This window comes from Trichosurus vulpecula, chromosome 3 (genome assembly GCF_011100635.1).
Source record: "Trichosurus vulpecula isolate mTriVul1 chromosome 3, mTriVul1.pri, whole genome shotgun sequence".
Classification (NCBI taxonomy): domain Eukaryota; kingdom Metazoa; phylum Chordata; class Mammalia; order Diprotodontia; family Phalangeridae; genus Trichosurus; species Trichosurus vulpecula.
The window spans coordinates 25,937,684-25,954,153 of NC_050575.1; the positions used below are offsets into that span (position 1 = coordinate 25,937,684).

The window sequence follows — 16,470 nt, forward strand, 5'->3', positions numbered from 1 at the left end:
TTAAGCACCATCTAGTGTACTCAAATTGTGCTGTGAGAAAGTTTATAAAGTAGGCAAGAATCTATTTTGATTTAAGAATACAAGGCATGTAGATAAGTAATGTGAAATAAAACTAGAAAGACAAGGTGTGTAGAACTGAGGGCCTTGAATTAACGGCAGAGGAGTTTCAACATTTTGGGCACTATAGTGACATGAACCATTTTTATGGAAAGAAGTGACATGACTAGGTCCACACATAATAAGGTATAGTCTCTTATCAAGCATGACACAGAGGTAGAAAAACGTGGACAAAAGACCTCTTAGGAGGGTATGATGATTTCCAAAAGAGGTAATGAGGGCCTATCATAGGGTGATGACAGTGATAAAGAAAGAATAAAGAGAAGGGGGATATTAGAAATGTTATGGAGGTTGAACTGGCAGAGCTCATTGCTATAAAGGATAGAAGGAGTGATGTGGAGTGAAGAATAAAAAGATAACAAAAGGGTTCTGAAAATGAAAGACCAAAAGAATGGCAGCGACATTGGCAAAAACAGCCAAAAAAACAAACAAACAAATGAAAAGCACATGTGAATTCAGAAGTAGAAGCAGGTTGAAAGGAAAAGAAAATGGTATTGGTTTTAGTAATGTTGAATTTGAGATATGTGCAATATCTAATAAAAGAACAGAAGTCAGTAACTGAGTCATCTCCAAATAAGTAAAATTGAAAACATGACAATAAAGAGATTGTTAAAGCAGAGGGCATAGAACCAGAGAGAATATCAAATACCAACCCTTGGAGTAAACCCTCCTTGAATGATTGAGAAGAGAATGAAGAACAGAGATAAGTAATAATAAAAGGAAGTAGAATGGAAAGACTACTATCTGATGGTGAAGGAGAAGAAAGCAAAGAGGAAGAAGGTGCAGTTGATGTTTTCAAAAAATTAAGAAAAGTGAAGAAAAGATAAAACAGCCAAGAAGATAATAGATTTAGTGCTAGGAAGTGAAAGCTGAGCTTTGAAAAGGCAGTTTCAGTAGAAGGGTAGTAAATATCATCTTTTATCCCTAATGAGAATTTAAGTCCCTTTAGCGCAGTGAAAATTTCTGCTTTTTCTTTGCATTTCTAATGGCTAGCATGGTGTCTGGCAAATAGTAAATGTTTATTAAATACTTATTGGATGATTTCTGAATCTATCGATTGATGAATGATTTTTAAAGCATAATTAATGCTAAATGTAAAATAGAACAAAGATTTAGTGGTACGAAGGGACTTTAGAATTTTGGGGTGAGTTAATTTTAAAAATACCTCTTTTTTTGCTAGATGACACATTACATCACATTCAAACTCTACTCAAAACAGAAATTAGGATCAAGGTTTCAGTTATCTAGATTTGGAAAAGACCTCAAAGGCTATCTAGTACTAATACTTTGTTTTAAAAAAGATGAAATGGAGATGCAGAGAATTTAACTGTCTTTCCTAACATAAAAGAGTCGGCAAGTACCTAAGACTTAATCTGAAGGGTGGCCTGATGAATCTGGATTCAATACTTTTTTCCTCTGTACTACAGAATCTCTGAGTAAATGAAACAAGAATAACTTAAGATTACAACTGTACATCAAATTTTATAAGGTAATTTCTTAACACACACCCTCCAAGATCTGCAGTAAGTGCAGGTAGTATTCCACACTTTCCAGACAAGGAACCTGATGGTGATAAAAGTTAAATTATTTCACAGACCTTGGTAACACTGAAGACAACATTTTATCCTGGTATCCATACTCTAATTTGAGGAGTCTTTCTAGTAATAATATGTCTTTAAGTATTTGGAGGATTACTTCTGTTGGGAAGAAAGATGACATTTGCCTAACAATCCAAGAAGACAGAACTAGTACATAGAAGTGGAAGTTGTAGAAAAGGAAATGAATTGATGAAACAGTAAGTGTCTCAGCAATAAGAGCTATCCACAATAGGAACTGGGTGTTTCCATAAGTAAAAACTTCCTTATCAATGGAAGGCACAGAATGGGCAAGAGATGAGCAACTAGCAGACCCTGTGGTAGAGACGATTGTAGTTTAGGCAGAAATTGCCTGTTCAAATGCGATTCCAGATGCCTATATATATATATGAAAAGAAATTTCCATAGATTACTATAAAGTCTAAAGAGGAGAAATCCAATATTATATTGAAAAAGACTCTGGATAAACAAAAGATACACCATGCTTGAAATGTTGCTCACAAATTTTAATTTTCTTAAATTAAAAAAAAATAGTTATTTTCTTTCTAAAATATATTATGTTTCATTATTCACTTTTGGTCTAGACTTATGAACTCATAGGTGTAGGAAGTTATTGGAGAGGAAACTCAAGCACTGAAGCCAATAGTGTCCTATACCAACAAATCATCTTGCAACCTATCTGTATTTAGCTATAATGGTAGATGTTGTTTTCTCCAATAGAATGGCAGCTCCTTAACTGCTCAGATGCATTCACTTTTGTCATGAAATCCTCAGTATTTAGATCAATGCTGGCTTGTGGATATATATTTAGAATATATAGTCCTCAAAAGTTTTCTCGGGCACTGATGTAAAGAGAATTGCCCAAGCCACATTCACACAGCTAGCATGTATTTGAAGTGAGCTTCACACCCAGATTTCTCTGACTTGACATCTGGCTCTCTGTGCAATAGACCATGCTGCCAATACAATTATGGTTATTATTAATTCTAAATGGAGCCATTTCTGAGACTTTTTGTTCATTTATGTTGCTTTTTGTGATTTTTCATTAGCTCAGGGACCTCTTTCTTCATCTAATGACTGACTGGCATCATTTCCACATTGTTCAGACAGTAGTGAATTTCAGGATTTGTTTAAAACTGAGCTACTAAAAAGCTCCTGTCTTCCATAATTTCTTGGTTTGTTTGGAAAGCAATTCGAGTATCACACTCAAGATAATACAGCCACAGTATTAGCAAAATATGAGCTTATTTGTGTGGATGATAGACAAGACTAAAAATGATGCAAGAAACAAAGTCAGAAAAATAATTTTTGAGTGTCAAATGAAACATTACTTAAGTCTGTCAAGCTTCTTTCTTTTTTTATTTTAAAAAACACAATTCTTGTTAGAAAGAAGTCATAATGAATCTGAAAAAATGCCATTTGATTATCTAGAGAAGTTTCTGTTGAAATAAATGAAAGCTTTTATGAAACTTTTCTACCAGTATGATTAACCATGTTAGTTTGTGATTTTTTGGGTTTTTGTTTGTTTTTGGCAGAGGCAGGTCAATGTTATTTCACATACAAAATTCAATCATTCCCTTTCACAAAGTTCCATTTACTCATGGATATATGCAAATATACTACAAGATGCTTTTAGGAAATAGACTAAGGCACTGAGATAGTCACATAGCAAATAAATATAAGCAATAACATTTGATTAAAATACTTCCTAACTCTGCTTCTCTCTTCATTATTCATATTGTCTCATAAAACAATTCACATTTCTATCATGATTTAACGTTTAGAAGATACTTCCTCACAATAATTTTTGGGGTAGTTAAAATATAATTTTCTTTGCTGCATTTTGAAAAACAGATTTTAAATGTCTTTCCAACAGTCACATTTCTTATGTCTAAACTTGAAGCTATGCATCAAGATTTAATGTGCAGCAATCTATTTAGTACATGACATAGAAAACTTACATGATGTTGGAAATATCATTATGAAAATTCCCAATTTACGTCAATGTCATTTCACCATATTTAGGTTTTAGTTTTTTTGAGTGTTAATAATCCACGAATGACATATATTATGCTGTACGAATGTTGTACATTATTGCTGAAGCAACTGGTATGTGATATTGGGAATGTGATCAATAAAACTCAAAAGGGTATCCTGTTTTTTGCAGAATGCTGAAATGTAGAAACCTATGTGAATCCTATTAATCTCAAAGCATGTTTCCCAAAGAAAGCACTGATTAAGGCATTAAAAACTGAGGAAATATAGAAAACTTTGAGAACAACAAAAAAATGTTCTTGTTAATTAATATTTCAATCTAATACACTGAAAGTAAGATATTTTTCTATATTTTCTTAGGTTTTAAAAGCATCAACCTTTACTGCCATAAAAAATAAGCTTACTCCCTAAATGAAAACAAAATTTATAAGGGATGACTGAATTCTATATTAAATCAGTAGATTTCTATGCTAGCCAAATCAAGTTCTCCATAATGACAAGTCCCAATTTTTTAGGGGGTGGGGGTAGGGGTGGAGGAGGTTATAAGATAGGATATGAAGGATAGGAGAGGAAGTTATATAGCATACTAACATTTCCTTTTGCAAGAAACAAAAATGTTTTTCAATTTCTATCTAAAACACACCCAAGAAAACATCCTATTCCAGGACAATTTTATAAAATAATTGTCAGACTATGAGCTGAACAATACCCTAAATATTCATCTGTTAACTCAGCAGAGGGGGAAAAAGAGAGTGTCCCACGGATTCACTATTTTGATTCAGTACTGCCTTGAAGATACACTATAAACATTTTAAAATAATTAATAATAACAGCTAACAATTATATAGCATTTGATTGGTTGGTTGTTCTTTGTTCTCTAACAGGACCAAAAGTACGTCACTCTGCTAGAGTCAAGATTCAATGTCTTTGACTGTGACTGATCAGACCAATATAGGCTCAAAATTCTCTACTACATGTAAGGCACAAATAGTCCGTGTGAACATTTGGAGGAGTTTCTCTAAATGTGCACATCCTGCATTTCCTTTGAGCTGCTTCAATTCTGCTTTGCTCATAGAGCATAGCACCTTCTCTGATGTAGGCACGCCATGCTGAGTGGTCCTGTGCAAGTGTCTCCCATGTCACACAACCAATTCCAAAGCTCTCAATAGAGACCTTTAGAGTGTCCTTGTATTGCTTCTTCTGACCATCATGTGAGCACTTGCCCTGTGTGAATTCTCATTAAAAGTCTTTTGGCAAGAGTTTGTTTTGCATTCGACCAACATGGCCAGCCCATTGGAGTTGTGCTCTCCAAAGTAGAGTTTGAATGCTTGTTAGTTTACTTTGAGTAAGGATCTCATTGTCAGGTACCTTATCCTGCCAGGTGATCTTCAGAATCTTCCTAAGACAATTCAAATTGAAGCAATTCAGTTTCCTGGCATGGCACTGGCAGATTTTCCATGTTTTACAGGCATACAACAATGAGATCAGCACAACAGCTCTGTAGACCTTCAGTTTGGTTGTGAGTCTAAGACCTCTTCTCTCTCAAACTTTCCTTCTGAGCATCCCAAACACTGAGCTAGCTCTGGCAATATGCGCATCAACCTCAATGCAACAAAATATGGATTAATTCTCTGCTGCTTGTGCTAATTTTGGCCTAACAATTAACACCAAGAAAACACAGGTGATCCATCAGACACCACCACACTATCCATACATGGAACCATCGGTTACAGCAAATGGAGAAGTTTTGAATGCTGTGCATAAGTTCACTTACCTTGGTAGTGTACTTTTCAAGGCTGTATACATAGTATTTGATATATATCAGGCAGAAGTTTCTTGGATTTTTCATCTCACTTTATCATTGCAACAACACTACAAGGTGGGTGTCATTATTATCAGCATTTTACAGATGAGGAAACAGACTGACACAAAAGTTGGTGAAATCCCCAAGAGGTATACAATTAGTGACTGAGGCAAGATTTGACTTCAAGTGTTTCAGTATTCAGGGAGAGAGAGATAGAGAGAGCTCTATTTACTGATCACCTAGTTCCATCCTACACTAAGGAAGTTAAAAGGAAAAGGAAAATAGAAGAATATCTGAAGAGGCAGAGGATCCCAAGAATTCCTCAAAAATGTGGAAAAGATGAAGGTGTTCCCAAGGGAGAAATAAGAATCATGAATGGAGAATTAGAGGTCTGTACAACAGAAATAATTGGCAGAATAGACACATTTGAGTACCCAATGACAAATATTTCTGAGGAAACAAAAGGGAGACAGATAGGGAATGGAAATACCCAGAAGGGATGAACAAATTGGGAAAAGAAAACTCAACACAATAACGTTAAAAGAAAACATGACACTGGGGAAATAAAATAGATTAATCAGGAAAGAGGCAAGTTAATGATCATTGTTCTTCCAGAAGCAAAAGACAAACCAAAAACCCAAATACCATAATGTACAAAATGATACACACCCACAACATACACACACAGACAACAACAATAACAATGTAGAACTTCTGAACACAGAAAACACCGCCAATTAATCCAAAGATCACAGCCTAAAAAATAAAAATAGAAAAAAAAACTATACTGCAAACTACAAGACAGTGGTTAAAGTCAACAATTGCAGTGGTAGACAAAAAATTCTTCAAGTAATCAAGACAAACATTTTCAAATAAAAGAAAAATAAATTAAAAGAACAGGAATAGTTTACTCCCATAAAAACACAGTATTGAATTTAAAAAAACCAAGTTCTTAGCAACCAAGAAACTAAAGATAAAACTGAAGGTAAAATATCTGACAAAACTTTACCTGATTGTAGGGAGGAAAAGATGGATAATAGATAAAATAATGTCATTTGAAGCATTAAAAAGCAACATGGAATTAAATGGCCAAGAAAGAAGAAATACAAGAAAAGTAAAGAAAGAGCACAACAAAAGAAGGCACAAGTAACAATTAAATTATAGCAGGAGAAACAAAAGGATGGAAAAACTAGAAGAACAAGACACATGTTGGGATTAAAGCAACAGCAAAATAACAATAGAGACAAGTAAGGGATTTCTTTCTAAAAGGACACCAAGAAAATATAGTGAAAGTGAATCTTAAATGAAAGAAGTATTGGTGGAGCAACTGACTAAAAATATGGGTAGATTCAACCTTAAAACCTGCTGCCTACAGATACACCATTTGTGTCTGTGCACATATGTGCGTACACGTGTATGTGCACATGAGGCAAGAAATTACAGAGATCTGGCAGTATGTTAATGCCTATAACCTACTGGTTTTTTTTTTTTCTAAAATTTCTCCTGCATGTATTTTCTGTCTATAATTATCTGAATGTTGTCTCCCACATTAGACTATAAGATCTTGAGAGAATGGCTTTTCTTCTTATTTTTCTTTGTATTTTCAATGCTGAGTGAGCCACTTAATAAATGCTTTTTGATTAACTAACTGATGAGAGGAAGAATATAGAGGGGGGATATGGGGTGGGATATGGGATGTACCCTAAATAACTCAACGTTAATAATGAAGAGAAAATGGCGCTTAAGAGTCCCTCAGAAAAACATAGGTTGGGAGAGGTTGGAAAAGAAAGGGACTAAAATCTCATTTGAGTGACAAGTGAGGGTCATACTCAAATGTGCCCTGAGAAATAGAAGAGAAAGAATGAAGAAAATGTAGGAAAACATTTTTTTTCAAAAAGGTGAAGAAAGTTTAAAAAAAAAAGAAGCTGAAGGTAAGGAAAGGTGGCATGATTTTAATTAAGTACTTAACTAGGGAAAAAGAGGGGAATATTTCAGTAACTCAATAAGAAAGTAGAAACAAAAAGGAAGAAGTAATTTGTATAAAGCTCAAAAACTGAGGGAAAGGATAAAAAGATGTAACAACAATGTTACTTGCAGCTACTGTGGCTGTGTAAGACCAACAACACCAGCACACAGGAAGGCTATTAGCACAGGTTCTTTGATCTGCTTTTCTAAGGAAAGCAAGTTTAAGGGGTTTACAATCTCACTTTAATTAAGAATACATATATCATTCACTTAGTTCAGGGGAAAAAGTCAGCACTCTGAACTTTCAGAGCAAATAGAAACAGAAATTACAAACAGGAATTATAAACAGAGCAAAATAACACAAAACAACAGACAAACAGACAGGCTTCTATCTATCTGACCACATCACAATACATAGTTACCAGGGAGAGAAGCAACAACATCTGGGTTTTGCAAAGCTAGGTGTCTCCTTAACAATGGCTACCCAGAGTCTCCTCTAGTTAAATAACACAACATTCTTCCAGTGAGTGAGAGCCCCAAAGAAAAGGCTAACCTCAAAGTATGTCTGTTGTTGTTCAGGGTCAGAGAGCTTCACACTTCTCCAGGGATTCACATCTCTCATGACCTAATTAGTAAAAGGGTGTGGGTTTTCCTATAAAAAGAGGCAAGGCTCAATCAAAGGCACTTGGTTGCCTTGCTGCTAAGAAGTGCTCCAGCCCTCGTAGCCCCCGCGCCCGCCCCGTGAGAGGAAGGAACTCGGGCTCGCTCCACGGTACGGTGCTGTCCGGTCGGCTCGGAGGAGGCTCGCTGCCCGCCGGGCCCCGCGAAGGTTCGCGAAGCCCAAGTCGCCGCCCCCCGGAGCCGCCCTCACCGCCCCAGCCGCCGCCGCCGCCGGCGCCGGTCCCCAGGGGTGCCATGTCGACCGGAGCGAACGCCAGGCCGCTGGATTTCCCAAATAAGAAGCGGAAGAGGAGCCGATGGAACCAGGATACGATGGAACAGAAGACGGTGATTCCGGGAATGCCCACGGTCATCCCCACTGGACTTACTCGGGAGCAAGAAAGAGCTTATATAGTGCAACTGCAGATAGAAGACCTGACTCGCAAACTGCGCACAGGAGACCTGGGCATCCCCCCTAACCCTGAGGACAGGTCCCCTTCCCCTGAGCCCATTTACAATAGCGAGGGGAAGCGGCTCAACACGAGGGAATTTCGGACCCAGAAGAAGCTGGAGGAAGAAAGACACAACCTCATGACTGAGATGGTGGCGCTCAACCCCGACTTCAAACCACCTGCAGATTACAAACCTCCAGCAACCCGGGTGAGCGACAAGGTGAGGATACCGCAAGATGAGCATCCAGAAATCAACTTCCTGGGACTTCTCATTGGGCCCAGGGGCAACACTTTGAAGAATATCGAGAAAGAGTGCAATGCCAAGATTATGATCCGGGGAAAAGGGTCTGTTAAGGAAGGCAAGGTGGGGCGCAAGGATGGGCAGATGCTGCCAGGGGAAGACGAGCCTCTCCATGCCCTAGTTACTGCCAACACCATGGAGAATGTCAAAAAGGCAGTAGAGCAGATCCGGAACATTCTGAAACAGGGCATTGAAACCCCAGAGGACCAGAATGACCTACGGAAGATGCAGCTTCGAGAGTTAGCCCGCTTGAATGGGACTCTCCGGGAGGATGACAACAGGATTTTAAGACCATGGCAGAGTTCAGAGACCCGAAGCATCACAAATACCACCGTCTGCACCAAGTGTGGAGGGGCCGGCCACATCGCTTCTGACTGCAAATTCCAAAGGCCTGGCGACCCACAGTCAGCCCAGGACAAAGCCCGCATGGATAAAGAATACCTGTCCCTCATGGCAGAGTTGGGTGAAGCTCCTGTCCCAGCTTCTGCTGGCTCTGCCTCTGGGCCTGCCACCACACCCCTGGCCAGTGCTCCTCAACCTGCTGCCCCTGCCAACAACCCGCCACCGCCATCTCTTATGTCCACTACCCAGAGCCGCCCACCATGGATGAACTCGGGGCCCTCAGAGAATCGTCCATACCATGGAATGCATGGCGGAGGACCTGGTGGGCCTGGCGGTGGACCTCACAACTTTCCCCATCCGCTGCCCAGACTGACAGGTGGGCATGGCGGTCATCCTATGCACCACAACCCTAATGGGCCTCCACCCCCCTGGATGCAGCCACCACCGCCACCGATGAACCAGGGGCCCCACCCACCTGGGCACCATGGCCCTCCTCCAATGGATCAGTACCTGGGAAGTACGCCTGTGGGCTCTGGGGTCTATCGCCTACATCAAGGAAAAGGTATGATGCCGCCTCCGCCTATGGGCATGATGCCGCCGCCGCCGCCTCCTAGTGGGCAGCCCCCACCCCCTCCCTCTGGCCCTCTTCCCCCATGGCAGCAGCAGCAGCAGCAGCAGCCTCCGCCTCCCCCGCCGCCCAGCAGCAGTATGGCTTCCAGTACCCCCTTGCCATGGCAGCAAAATACGACGACTACCACCACGAGCGCTGGCACAGTGTCCATCCCGCCATGGCAACAGCAGCAGGCAGCTGCCGCAGCTTCTCCAGGAGCCCCTCAGATGCAAGGCAACCCCACTATGGTGCCCCTGCCCCCCGGGGTCCAGCCACCTCTGCCGCCCGGGCCCCCGCCGCCCCCTCCGCCCCCGCCGCCTCCGCCGCCTGGTTCCACCAGCATGATGTACGCCCCACCCCCTCCTCCTCCGCCTCCCATGGACCCTTCTAACTTTGTCACCATGATGGGCATGGGGGTGGCGGGCATGCCACCCTTCGGGATGCCTCCAGCTCCCCCACCGCCTCCACCACAGAACTAGACTGGATTTTTTTTAAGAAAAAAAAATATATCTGTATCTATATCTATATATCTATATATATCTATACCTATATCTATCTCTCTCTATATATATAATTATATTAATATATATATGATATTATATATATATAATATTATATATATATAATTGGTCTCGTTAAAACACACGCGGAACCTCACCATATGGAGCAAGACATTGGGACGCACGCATGTTGTGTGTGTGTGCATGCACAGGGCTGGGCTGTGCGAGGAAGCCTGTCCCGGGCGACTGAGGACTCGCTTGGGAAGCAGGCAAGTGATAGTAGGGGTGCCAGCTTGGGCTCTCCTGGCACCCCGTAGCATCGAGTCTCTTCTTTGTCTTCTCTCTCCTCACCCAACTCCCCTTGCCCCTCCCAAAACGGGCCGCCAGGATCCATCCCCGCGGCAGTGGCCCACGCCATGCAAGTGAGGACTTTCCACCCCCACTGGCGACCCTTCCGGGGAGACAGCCTCAGCAGCGCCCCTGGTGGACAGGATCGTTCGGCAAGGCAGCCTGACTTATTTTTGTGGACGGAATCGGAACACGCTGGCTCCATATCGTGAATTTTTTATTATTTGTTTTTCTTCCTTTTCTTTTGTATTTCCTTTTCTCTTCCTTTCCTCAGACTCATCCAAGGAGATGCTGTCCCCGGTCTTCCTCTGCAATTAGGCCCCCTTTCCTTCTTCCCAGGCCTAGATTGTTGGCTTTCTGCAGCAGAGGGAGCAAATGGAGATTTCCCCCATGGTGGGCTGGGTAGAAAGGGCATCAGGGGCCTTCCTTCCGTCTTGACTTGGGAGTTTTAGAGAGAGAGAGCCTGAAGAAGTTGTGTCCAGCCCCTCACAAATCCCGTTGTGGGGCAGGGGCAGGGTTTCTGCCCCCTGCCTGCTTTCGGATCCCATTCGCTCCTCCTGCTGACAGAATGTCTTTCTTCAATTTATTTTAGTCCCAATGTCTGAATGTTTTGTGGTGAGGGGAGAGGGTCCCCCTCTGCTCCCTCCCTCCCCCCTTCCCTCTTCATGGAGTGATTATGTGGACAATGATGTGTAAAGCACTCTCTCTTCCTCACCGCTTTCTCTGCAGAAATTTCTTTTGGCCTATTTGGTGTACAATAAAACACTGCATTAAAAGGGGATGTTCCATTGAGTAAAACAAACAAACAAACAAAAAAATAAAAGAAGTGTTCCAAAAGAAAAAACAGCAAAAAGTCCCACTTTGCTTGCCATTACAAAAGGAGAGTGGAGGCAGGGGTTAAGGAAGTAGGGAAAAGAGCATATGTGAATAACAATATTATAAAGAGGATATAGCAGAAATAACTGAAGAGACAAAGTACTGTCTTTACCGAGTGTATCAATTAAGGCAAAACTCATGATCTCGAGGATGACAATGAACATGTCTGTATAGTTTGGAATCTCAAAGTATAAGATATTCTCTAGGTAGAAGGCAAAGGAAGTGTAACATTTATTTAGACACCAGAGGATCAAATCCCAGAACCAGTAATTCCAATTTGATATAGCACTAATTGTATTCCCAAGCCAGTAAGTCTACCTCAATATAACAACAAGGAAATTATAACACAGTATTACAGCATGGAACCAAGTCATCCTGTAACCTTCCACCCTGCTGGGCTTTCCGATAAACACTCGAAAATTCCAACTGTCTGCTTGCCTGCATTGTCTCCCCACTCAGTTCTCTGGTCTCCCCAGCTTCCTGGTTTCCACTTTCTGCACTGCACTCTCTCTGCAGGTCTATTGACTCATAGTTCTTGCTCTTTCTTGGGCTGAATTCTGACTTTATGATGGCTACCTTCTGGATGTATATACACACACACACACACACACACACACACACACACAAAAACCTTTTTAGGGCCCAAGGGCTTCACACCCAATCAGTGAAAGGGTGTAGGCCTGGGTCTTAGTAGTAAGTAACGAGTGTAGGCCTGCCTACAAACAAACCTCTAATCAAGCTTCCCTTTACTGGCCCCATCTGAGGCCTGTTGAATGGGTGGGAAAGATCTTTAATCACTGATTGGCATCACACTGAGGAAGAGGACGACAGAATATATAATTAGAGAAAGCATAATATTAGAGACAAATGGCGTGGAGAAAAGACCGCATAAGAACAAATGGAATTTAGGTCTGAAAAGACTTAAATAAACATCAATCAATCCTTTACAATGGAACATAGTGAAAAACTGCATAAAAAAACACATCCCACAATCATTTACTTCCCTATAACACACATAGAAAGCAAATGCACAGAAAAAAAAGAGAGATTAGAAAATTTATAAAATTTTTGATGTATACCAAAAAAGCATGAGTTGTAATCATGCTACCAAAAATAATCTGAGACAGAGAGAAATAAAACATCTGAGAAAATTACAGTATAAATTGGAAGAATAAACAAAACAATCAAAATGAATGCTGGAAAAAATAAAAAGAACAAGCAGAGCTCCAAATAGTAGAAACAAGAAAAAAATCAACATTGCTATTTGGAGTTATATATTGTATATACTCAGAATTCTTCTATACATTAATCTGTTTTTTTCCTCTTCTACCAAATGTACATTTTTAAAAAAAGAAATATCATTTGTTATATAGGATGAGTTGGTGGGATGGGGTGGGGAGAAAGACTGGAAAACTTTTTAATGATGTACATCTCAAACTAGATGTCCAGTCGTCATGGTAAATTCAATATACCCAAAAGAGAACTCATTTTCTTTCCTCATAAACAGTCCTACCATTCCAAATAACATATTATCATAGAGAGCAACACCATGTTCCCAAAACTGCAGGCTCAAACCTAAAATTCTCATTATCTCTCACCTGCTACATTCAATCAGTATGCAAGGTCTGTGGATTTTACCTTTACAACATCTGTAGAATGGTGACTCCTTCTCTCCTCTGATAGTGCAACCACTCTAGTCCTGGTCCTTATCACTACAAACCTGAAATACTGTAATAGATTAAAGTTCAGGCCTAATCTACAGACACACACACACACACACACACACACACACAAATAAAACTGAATTAGCCTTTGGCTTCTCCAAGATAAAATACGAAATACTCTATTTGGCATTCAAAACCCATCATAACCTAATCCCTTTCTACCTTCCAATTCTTCTTGCATGTTACTCCCTAACAAAGCATGCAACAGTTATGACCTGTCTGAAAAGAGCATCAGTCTACTAGGAGGCTATGTACACTATGGTGAAGTAACCAATGACATTATCATATTCAAAGCTTTTGTCATTGGGACACAAAAACATGCCCTCACCCTGAGAAAGTCTCCACTGGTACAGACTAAATTTTCTACCCTGGAGAAGATTGATTTGAAATTTATTGGCACCACCTCTAAATTTGGCCATGGCTGCTTCGGGATTGTAAAGGAGAAGAAAATTTTAATGAGATCACTCAAAAAGGATGTTGTTGCTAAAAAAAGAAGCTGTTTAATGTATCCAGACCAACTTGGAGGTCATGAATTCTCAATATAATGAAATTATATTCAATGCTAAAAAACACGCCATAATTCTGGGGTCCAGAAAGTTACAATAGATATATACTATTCAATGAATCAATAAAAAAAATCTCATGTTGGTTACTGAAGATCACACCATTATTTGGGGGCATGGGATTTAGGAAAGGGAAAAGTAGAACTGAAAGTATCACATAGTCCTCTAGTGGTACGAAAACACATACAGAGGCTCATTGCATCTGTCAGGGATGAAATTTAAAGACTTAAACATAAACTACTTTTTCTTAAAAGAACCATTGCTTCTGGCCCTACATGATACCAACCACACTTTACAATCATACAGTAACTCTCCTCAACAAAGATTAAAACAACCATACAGAAACTCTGCTCCACAAAGACCAATATTATTATTATTAATACTGGTATTACATTACAATAGTAAATTGTAATTTATTATAATCCATTATTGCTATTAGGATTCCCATTCAGATGACCAAAAGGCCGTAATGGAAACCAACTATCACACATATTAATATAGAAATAATATCAAGCGAGTACACCATCAATGTCCAAGAAATGCGAAGTGAAACATTATTAAATATGTCCATCTAGCACAAGAGTGGTCAAACTTGCAGCCATAAAACAATTACCACTGAAATGGTTAGGTAGGGAATGAGCAGTAACAGATGAACAGGTCAGAAGATTGCCCCAGAAACATGACTAGAAATGCTCCAGTAAAGAAAAGAACCCAGAGAAAGACTCTGAACAGGAGCTTTTAGTGATGGCCTAGGAGACCACAGAATTCTGACTGACACCAATTTCTGTTTAAACATATGAGGTATGAAATAAACCAAGGTTAAGATCACACAAAACCAAGTTAGGATCAAACATGGTCTGAGCCACCTAGAGGAAAGTTGCAAAGCTTATACCACTCGTATAAAATCCAAAATGGGGACCTCAAGGTGAAATACAAGCAAACAGAAGAAGACAATGAATATAATCAAGAAATATTATTGGTTAAGAATTACCTGAATGTTAAAACCAGAAAAGAGAAAAATCTACAAAAACAATGAGGAAATTCTCAGAGAAAAAGGATTATCCTGGCTGAAATAACAATAAGAGTACTTGGAAAATAAGAGAGATTAAAAAAAGAGGAAATGTAGGTTAAATTTAAGAAATAAGTGAAAAGAATTGAGAAGAAAATGAATAAGTTGTTCAAAAAGGTATAAAATCTTGAAAAAGTATTATCTCTATGAAAATCGGAAGGTAGGAAAGATAGATTGACAATGTTACAAATGTTTTTAAAACACGATAACAGAAAAAAATTTAAATGTAAATGTTGATCAACAACTAATTTCAAAATATCATTCAAAGACCATTTAAGAATCATCAGATTAGCCCAAAGGGCAGTCAAACAGTTGATGCAGGGGGTGGAGCCAAGATGGCGGCTGGAAAGCAGGGACTAGCATGAGCTCCTCGCCAAGTCCCTCCAAAAAACCTATAAAAAATGGCTCTGAACCAATTCTAGAACTGCAGAACCCACAAAGTGGCAGAGGGAAGCAGGGCTCTAGCCCAAGACAGCCTGGATAGTCTCTGGGTAAGGTCTATCCCTCACGGAGCTGGGAGCAGAGGGGAGCGGAGCTGAGCACAGCAGAGCCCAGCGTGGGCAGGCAGACCAACTGGACCAGGAGCTGTGTGGAGCATGCCCTAGTGCCCTGAATCAGTGAGCTGCAGCACTTACCACACTTCTCAAACCACAAACACCAAAGACAACAGAGAAGGTTAGTGGGAAAAGCTGCGGGAGTGGAAGGAGTTCACAGTTCGGCTACCACCCCAGGGGCAGCAGAGGTGGGGCAGCTACAGAACTACAGCTGCAGTTGCTTCCGGCCCCAGGCCCACCTGGTGGGAGGAATTAAGTGGCAGATCAGAGCAGGAGTGAAGAGCCTGCTGAAGATCTAAGTCCAGTCCGGGTTGGGGGTTCTTGGGGAAGGAGGAGTGCTGATGGGGCAGCACATCCGACCAAGCGTGGAAAATAGAACTCTTTAGTCTACAGGCAGTCATACCCCACTGAAAAACTCAACAGACAAGTAAGTTGGCTGGGAATATGGCCAGGCAGCCAAAACGCACCCAGATTCAGTCTCAGACTCTGGAATCCTTCTTTGGTGACAAAGAAGACCAAAACATACAGCCAGAAGAAGTCAACAAAGTAAAAGAGCCTACACCAAAAGCCTCCAAGAAAAATATGAACTGGTCTCAGGCCATGGAAGAGATCAAAAGGGATTTGGAAAAGCAAGTTAGAGAAGTAGAGGAAAAATTGGGAAGAGAAATGAGAAGGATGCGAGAAAACTGTGAAAAACAAGTCAATGACTTGCTAAAGGAGACCCCCAAAAATACTGAAAAATATACTGAAGAAAACAACACCTTAAAAAATTGACTAACTCAAATGGCAAAAGAGCTCCCAAAAGCCAATGAGGAGAAGAATGCCTTGAAAGGCAGAATTACACAAATGGAAAAGGAAGTCCAAAAGACCACTGAAGAAAATACTACCTTAAAAATTAGATTGGAGCAAGTGGAAGCTAGTGACTTGATGAGAAATCAAGATATTATAAAACAGAACCAAAGGAATGAAAAAATGGAAGACAATGTGAAATATCT

General features: G+C 40.3%; 2 protein-coding genes across 2 annotated transcripts in view; one reads left to right on the forward strand and one right to left on the reverse strand.

Annotated features, from left to right (window-relative positions):
• FSTL4 (follistatin like 4) overlaps positions 1-16,470 on the reverse strand; it is an 856,236-nt gene that overhangs the window by 502,105 nt on the left and 337,661 nt on the right. The gene's annotated exons all lie outside the window — the stretch shown is intronic.
• Positions 8,392-10,320, forward strand: LOC118844978 (splicing factor 1-like). Its single transcript, XM_036752998.1, has one exon. The coding sequence runs from the start codon at positions 8,392-8,394 to the stop codon at positions 10,318-10,320; it is 1,929 nt and encodes a 642-aa protein (XP_036608893.1).

Excerpts from the sequence above, each read along its gene's own strand:
- LOC118844978 (XM_036752998.1), top strand. The coding sequence starts at position 8,392 with ATGTCGACCGGAGCGAACGCCAGGCCGCTGGATTTCCCAAATAAGAAG.